The sequence below is a fragment of the Lipotes vexillifer genome, unplaced genomic scaffold, assembly GCF_000442215.2.
Source record: "Lipotes vexillifer unplaced genomic scaffold, Lipotes_vexillifer_v1.1 scaffold491, whole genome shotgun sequence".
Classification (NCBI taxonomy): Eukaryota; Metazoa; Chordata; class Mammalia; order Artiodactyla; family Lipotidae; genus Lipotes; species Lipotes vexillifer.
This window is the reverse complement of record NW_006770548.1, coordinates 630,548-638,151: the sequence shown is the minus strand read 5'-3', so window position 1 is coordinate 638,151 and position 7,604 is coordinate 630,548. Positions and strand designations below refer to the sequence as shown.

The 7,604-nt window shown below is 49.0% G+C and overlaps 1 protein-coding gene across 2 annotated transcripts; it reads left to right on the top strand.

The window, feature by feature from the left end:
• Positions 1 to 513: 513 nt before the first annotated feature.
• Positions 514 to 6,548, top strand: NME6 (NME/NM23 nucleoside diphosphate kinase 6). 2 transcript variants are annotated; one of them, XM_007446151.1, is made up of 6 exons: positions 514 to 611; positions 3,273 to 3,369; positions 4,409 to 4,511; positions 5,056 to 5,095; positions 5,517 to 5,677; positions 5,951 to 6,548. In XM_007446151.1, exons 2-6 carry the CDS (start codon positions 3,280 to 3,282, stop codon positions 6,115 to 6,117), a joined length of 561 nt encoding a protein of 186 aa, XP_007446213.1. In that variant the 5' UTR covers positions 514 to 611; positions 3,273 to 3,279; the 3' UTR covers positions 6,118 to 6,548. The 2 variants fall into 2 exon arrangements, with proteins under 2 accessions (XP_007446213.1, XP_007446212.1); XM_007446150.1 differs by lacking the exon at positions 514 to 611 and adding an exon at positions 639 to 666 and having other exon boundaries at positions 5,951 to 6,397.
• The last annotated feature ends 1,056 nt before the right edge of the window (positions 6,549 to 7,604 follow it).

The window sequence follows — 7,604 nt, the reverse complement described above, 5'->3', positions numbered from 1 at the left end:
TTTGAGTGTTTTAAGGAACCTCCATGCTGTTCTCCATAGTGGATGTATCAATTTACATTCCCACCAACAGTGCAAGAGGATTCAATGGCTACCTCTGACCTTGCGATTCTGCGCACACAAGTTTTTTGTCTCCCGCGTCCCTCCGACAAATACTGGGCACCAACCATGTGCCAGGCTCTACCCCAGACAAAGAATAAAAGAGAGATCGAGTGGGGCCAGGCCCACTCCGGCGTCCCCGCTGGCGCGCATGTTCACTGCCGGGCTGCCACCTTGAAACGCCCATCCTGTCCTCTCTAAGCCACCTCCCCGAGCAGGGCCACCGGCCTGGCCCTCCCTTCCGCCTGAGGGCGCCCGAGCCGGGCTCGGAAGAACAGCTACCGCCCGGCATAGCTTCTTCCCCTCGTCCAGTCGGGGCCAAGTGCGGGAGAGAAGCAAGGGCCACCAGAAGGCGGGCCTTCCTGCTGCAGGGCCTCCTGGATTGGGGGGCACTCCGCCTCACCGGGCAAGGACCCCGAGGCGGGCTGCCCGGCCGAATGCCTGAAGGACCCCGCTTGTACCGAAGGCTAGCTATCGCAGTGCCTGGTGGCCGGCCTCCGCGGCGGGAGGATCAGGTGACTCGGACCCGATCTCCAGCACACTGGGGCTTCGAATAGCTCAGAATCTAGCGTGGGCTTAGACCTCGGTACAAGGAGCCGGGGTCGCGCAGCTGCAGGCCTAGAGAAATGGAAGAGCAGGGTGGGGAAGAGAGCGGTGTCTAGAGCTGAGGCTGTGAGTCTGGGGGGCGGGGCTTCAGGTGTTGGAAGCCGAAAGCCGAGTTGACGGGGTGCAGGTCTCCGATACGCTTGGGAGGATGAGAGGCATGGCTGGCGCCTTCCAGGAAGCAGAATAGGCGCTTCTGTTGTGGGGGCAAAGGCCCAGGCAATTTCTAAAATTTATAATTCTCTAATTGAGTGACTTTTATGTTGAGCAAGTTTCTCAACCTGTTAACGTTTGTTGTAAACCAAGGTCCAAGACAGGCATAACTTAGCTGGCATTAAGAAAGGAACCATGTCCTCCACTGGATAGCCCCTAGCATTCTGGTCTTGGAATAGCTGAATCAGATTCATTCATTGATTCATTCAACAAATACTGTTGAGAACCATCTATGTGCTAGGCACTCTGCATAAGTACAGAGGATACGATGGTGAGTGAAGCAGATCCCTGCTTTCATAGAGCTGACCTTCTAGTTGGGAAGAGCTAACTGAAGAAAACGTGAAAGGAGCCATGAGAATGTATAACAGGGGAAGTGAACTAAGATATAGTGGGTGAGTAGGAGGTAACCAGAGGAAGCACTTTCTGGACTGTGAAAACTTCTCAGGCAAAGGCTGTCAGGCCAGAATGTCTTGGAGCTGTAAGGCCCGTGAGGCTGGAGCAAAAGCAAGTTAAGGAGTGTGGAGTTCCAGATGAGGCTAGAGGTACGCAGGGATAAGATCATGCAAAGCCTAGTAGGACATGATAAGGCTTTGGGGTTTTATCATAAAAGCAGGGTACACTTTGAAGGGTTAAGGAGGGAAGTGATATGACTAGATTTGAATTTTTAGTTCACTGTGGCTTCTATGTGGAGAACAGATTGTAGAGGGTAGCAAGAGTAGAAACTGGGAGACCGCTGAAGAGGCTGTTGCAGAAGTCCAGAGGGGGTTGATGATGTCTTGGACTGTCGTGGTGGCAGTTGAGAAGGAGAGAATTGTACGAATTTGAGATACACTGGCTAGGTAAAATTGCCAGAACTCAGTGATATCATGGATATGGAGGGTGAGGAAGGGGAGGTGCCAAGGATGTCTCTCCCTAGATATATGGCAAAGATTCTGCTCACTTTTGGGTTACTTACCACCTGGGATGTTAGGGAAACTGGGTTGGCTGATCTTGTACTGGTTAGACTGTGCTTACCTTTGTGGATTGAGTGGAGCATCAAGCTGAATGCTGTAGAAGGGACATGAATAGGAGAGACCTTGGCACAGTTTCTCCATCTGGGCCAGACCCTAGCACTGCTTTTTTTTTTTTTGCGGTACGTGGGCCTCTCACTGTTGTGGCCCCTCCCGTTACGGAGCACAGGCTCCGGACGCGCAGGCTCAGCGGCCATGGCTCACGGGCCTAGCTGTTCTGCGGAATGTGGGATCTTCCCGGATCGGGGCATGAACCCGTGTCCCCTGCATCGGCAGGTGGACTCTCAACCACTGCGCCACCAGGGAAGCCCCCTAGCACTGCTTTTAATGTGATTGTCAGGCTACTTTTGGGCTAAGAGAAATGAGACAGTTGTCCAGACTCTGTCCCTGTGTGTGTTCATGGAAGCCTTCTCTGTATTTGTTGGCAAATTTAGGGGTTCCACCAGATAATCTTTGAGACCTTAGTCCTGCAGAGATGATCAATTTCTTACGTGTAAATAGAATTTCAAAGTTGGAAGAGCTCTCAAGTTTTCTTAGTCCAGTTTATAAAATACTTTTATGTTCTTTATATCATTGAGCTCTTACACCATCATGATTAGACACTAGAAATAGTGTCTTGTTCTCTTCTCTGAAGATGAATAGAATAAGACTGTATAGGTTCATTTAGTCAATAAAATTGATTAAGTACCTTTGTGCCAGGCAGTTTTAGCTGCTTCAGATACAAAATGATTACAACTTGTCTTTGACCTTGGAGTTGCATGTCTGCAAACCTTGCCATTGAGGACAGCTGAGTGTATTAAAGGGTTTGATTTGGGCGTGATAGATCCTGACTTATCTGTAAGATTAGATAAGAAATGGTATGTATCCAGCAGACTTTTTCGGGGGTATCCTGGCAAGATCCCAATTCTTGTCCATCCAATCTTCAAATTCTATAAGTGATGGGAGGGCACTGTGGGAACAGTTATTGTACCCTTGTGGCTGCTCTTTAGGAATGTAGATTGTAAATCCTCTGTAAAACACAAAAGAAAGGAAGGGACAGGAGTACTGCCAGAGACAGGTTGTGTATAAACTTGAACTTCTGAATGGGTCACTCTTTCGCTGGTTTACAGTTTGCACTAACCAGATTATGGTGCTCTACTGGGCAACTTGAATGGCCCCTCTACCACTCCCTTCCCTCAGCCCCATGAACCCAGATGGGCAAATTAAATACTAAGTAACTGTCATGTGCTTTATCAGTGTCGGAGTGAGAGCCCTGGTTGACTTGCAAAACTGCTCGGCTCCAGAATAGGAAGGGTGGGGAGTGCAGCACTGACTCTTATCTGACTCTCTTATCTGACTCTCTGATGGCAGGAGGGAGATGACCTCGCTATTACGGAGCCCTCAGGCTCTCCAGCTTACCTTGGCTCTGATCAAGCCTGATGCAGTTGCTCACCCACTGATTCTGGAGGTAAGAACAAGTCCTAAGCCTCTACTGTATGTCGGAAGCATTGCTTTTGTTTCAGGTGCCATAGGGCCATTTGCGAAGACTGACAACACAGTCCTGTGCTAGATGGTGTGGAGGCAAAGTTAGAAGCCATGACTCTGACCATAAGGAGATTAAAAATCTACTGGAGGGCTTCCCTGGTGGCGCAGTGGTTGAGAATCTGCCTGCCAATGCAGGGGACACGGGTTCAAGCCCTGGTCCGGGAAGATCCCAAATGCCGCGGAGCAACTGGGTCCGTGAGCCACAACTACTGAGCCTGCGTGTCTGGAGCCTGTGCTCTGCAACAAGAGAGGCCGTGACAGTGAGAGGCCCACGCATCGCGACGAAGAGTGGCCCCCGCTTGCCACAACTAGAGAAAGCCCTCACACAGAAACGAAGACCCAACACAGCCAAAAATAAATATACATTAAAAATCTACTGGACAATTGGGACAGATATAAAATATAAGAAAGGATCCAATACAATAATAAAAACCAAACCTCAAGATAATGTATGTGTATTAGTTCTCTACTAATGCATAACAAATTACCACAAACTTAGCAGCTTAAAACAACACTCATTATCTCACAGTTCTAGAATTTAGAGGTCCAGTAGGTTTGGCTGAGGGCTGGGTTCTCTCCTTAGAGTTTCACAAAGCCAAATTCCAGGTATCGGCTGACTGGGCCCTTATCTAAAGGGTCTGGGGAAGAATCCACTTTGAAACTTATTCAGGTTGGCAGAATTTGGTTTCTGTGGTTATAGGACTGAGATAGACCCCCATGTCCTTGCCGGCCTTCAGGTAGGGCCTACCATTTTTAGAGTCCACTCACATTCCTCATCACATGGCTCACTCCATCTTCAAGACAGCAACAGGGCGTCTCTTTTCTTCTGACCCACCAGTGGGACAGACCCTCAAGTCCTAGGCTCTGAAGGGTCCTCAGGGATCTTTTGGTCTGCCTGGGTCTCCCATTCACTCAAATGGTCCCTTTGACTGACTTTTATCTTTGGGGTGGTGTTTATCCAGGCTGTTCATCAGCAGATTCTGAGCAACAAGTTCCTTATTGTACGAATGAGAGAACTTCTGTGGAGAAAGGAAGATTGCCAGAAGTTTTACCAAGAGCATGAAGGTAGGATCAACAGTCCTCTTGAGTGGGAGGCTTCTCTATCACAAGAGAGATTTTACCTGGCCACACAATGTCAGGCTCTCTCTGACCTACGAACCGTAAAATTGCAGCCAGTCTTCTAAAATCTTGGTTTATACACAAACTTTTCATGATTATCAGTATTTTTTAAATGTTTTCTAGGAGGGTTCTATGTCATGGTCCCAACAAGTAACTTAGTTTTATGTCCTGATACTATCACTAGTTAACAATTTACTCTGTCAGACATTGTCCAAAGGCTCATGATTGCATTTAAATCCCCAGCAACCCCATGAAGTAGGTATTGTTATGTCCCCAGCACACCAATTAGAAAACTAAATTAGGGAAGTTAATGATTTACCCGAAACTACACAGGTTGCAAGTTGGAGAGCCTGGATTCAGACCCAGGTATGTCAGACGCCAAGGTCCTTGTTCTTTTCTCTAAAACAGTTTTTATCATTCCAAATAGGGAGTCAGAAGTATAAAAAGTTCTCTTGGCACCAGTGTCTTGATGAAGGTACTCTCTTTGCAGGGCGTTTTTTCTATCAGCGGCTGGTGGAGTTCATGGCCAGGTATTTCTCATTTTGGTTATAACATCTTCATCCACTGAGACTTATTTCCCCTGCCCCCTAAATAGATTTGTTAATTTTATTTGCCACTCTTTAAACTTGTAACCAGTGTCAAGTGTCTGAAGAAACATGGGCTTGGGCCAACACTGACCTTGTGGCCACTTGTCCCATGGTAGTTAACTGCTCCAGGGGCTGCAGAAGAGTATTGTTGAATGCTGCCTAGCAACTCTTCTGATCCCTGTGGCCATTCTTGATCATCAGCAGTGGCCTTCCATCACCTTCTATTTGAAGCAGTATTGGCAGTCAACTAGAAAGGCAAGGAGACTCTCAGGATGTCCAGTGTGCCTTTATTTGTGCTCTACTCATGGTATGCCCTCCTGGGCCCGATGGCCAGATTCCTGACACATGCTCCATTTGTTCACAGTGGGCCAATCCGAGCCTACATCCTCGCCCACAAGGATGCCATCCAGCTCTGGAGGACAGTGATGGGACCCACCAGAGTGTTTCGAGCACGCCACATGGCCCCAGATTCAATTCGTGGGAGTTTCGGCCTCACTGACACCCGTAATACAACCCATGGCTCAGGTGAGTCTGCCTCCTGTGTCCACTGTATTTAGTAAGCGAAGCTGGTTTGAGGTTGGTGGGCAGGCATATGGTGGGGTTGAGAGCCAGGTCCCTCAGTGAGCTTTCTTCCCAGTTGTGTTTCTGGCCCTTTGTGGCCACCTCAGCAGATGCGGCCCCAGGACTTAGGGGCAGGAGAAGTATAGGCTCTGGTTTCTGAACCTGATTATGATTGCCTCTTGCCTCCATCCTAAACTCCCTATGAGAACCCCTTCTCTTTTTTACCTCCCCTTACAGACTCTGTGGTTTCAGCCAGTAGAGAGATCGCAGCCTTCTTTCCCGACTTCAGTGAACAGCGCTGGTATGAGGAAGAGGAGCCCCAGTTGCGCTGTGGCCCTGTGCGCTACAATCCAGAGGGAGGCATCCACTTTGCAGCTGGAACAGGAGGCCCAGGGCCAACCTGACGCAGGCCTGTTGGTCTGTGAAGAGTGATGGCGTTGCCCAGCCTTTTCTCGCAGACCTCTGGTCCAGAGCATTCTCCCAGGACCAGGGAGGCCTGGGGCTCATTGTGCCATCTCTGCTGGGCACCGCCACCTGCGTAAGAGCCTAGCTCCTCACTGCTACCTCTGCTAGAATCTAACTCTCTATCTACCTCTTCTCTGGAATGTTCATGGGTGGTTCAGAGGAATGATGGCTCCTTTTTTTTCTGAGAGCTGTTCATCCTTTTTCAAGGAGGGGCTTGCCTAACTGACTTGCCTGAAAAATGCAGTGACCGTATTAGCAACATTTGGTCTATTTTCCTTAATAAAAGTCAGTATTCTACTGAATCCTGCAGGCTGGGAGCACTACTCTATGTACTGTCTCTCTAACCCTAACTGGAATAATTAAATCTGTCCTGAAGTCAAGTTTCTGGTCTATGCTAAGTAAAGAGAGAATTGTGGGACTTGCCCAGTAGTGCAGTGGTTAAGAATCCGCCTGCCAACGCAGGGGACACAGGTTCGAGCCCTGGTGTGGGAAGATCCCACATGCCGTGGAGCAACTAAGCCCGTGCGCCACAATTACTGAGCCTGTGCTCTAGAGCCTGCGAGCCACAACTACTGAGCCCACGTGCCACAACTACTGAAGCCCACGTGCCTAGAGCCTGTGCTCCACAACAAGATGAAGCCACCACAATGAGAAGCCTGTGCACTGCAACGAAGAGTAGCCTCCGCTCGCTGCAACTAGAGAAAGCCTGTGCACAGCAACGAAGACCCAACGCAGCCAAAAATAAATAAATAAAATTAATTAATTAAAAAAAAGGGAGAATCGTGAAGAAATCTCCCAGGAGGTTCACACACAGTGTGCAGCTTATGTAGTGCATGAGGCACCCAGTGACGGAGCTGACTGTGGGCTCAAATCCATGCTGTGCACCTGGCACAGGGCTGCATCCTGGAAGAAGGGGCACCTTTCATTTGAACAAAAGTATGTCTGCCCAGTAGAGGCATATTGTTATGACTCACTTTTTTTCTGATTTGCACAAAGCCACTAAAGCTAGCCATGTCTCTGCTGTAGCTGAGGATGACAGTTATCTATTGCTGCATGACAAATCACCTCAATATTTTGTGGCTTAAAACAATGACTTAGAGACGTCACTGGTGGTCCAGTGGTTAAGAATCCGCCTTCCAATGCAGGGGAGACGGGTTCGATCCCTGGTCGGGGAACTAAGATCCCACATGCCATGCGGCAATTAAGCCTGCGCACCCCAACTACTGAGCCCATGAGACACAACTAGAGAGCCCACGTGCCACAAACTACAGAGCCCACGTGCTCTGGAGCCTGCGCTCCACAACTACAGAGCCCACGCACCACAACTAGAGAGAAGCCCATGCGCTATAACAAAGAGCCCGCGTGCCACAGTGAAAGATCCCATGTACCACAACTAAGACCTGACACAGCCAAAAATAAATAAATA

Coding starts and splice junctions, on each gene's coding strand:
- NME6 (XM_007446151.1), top strand. CDS start 3,280: ATGACCTCGCTATTACGGAGCCCTCAGGCTCTCCAGCTTACCTTGGCT. Junction 3,370..4,408: donor CTCACCCACTGATTCTGGAG/GTAAGAACAAGT, acceptor GTGTTTATCCAG/GCTGTTCATCAGCAGATTCT. Junction 5,096..5,516: donor CTGGTGGAGTTCATGGCCAG/GTATTTCTCATT, acceptor ATTTGTTCACAG/TGGGCCAATCCGAGCCTACA.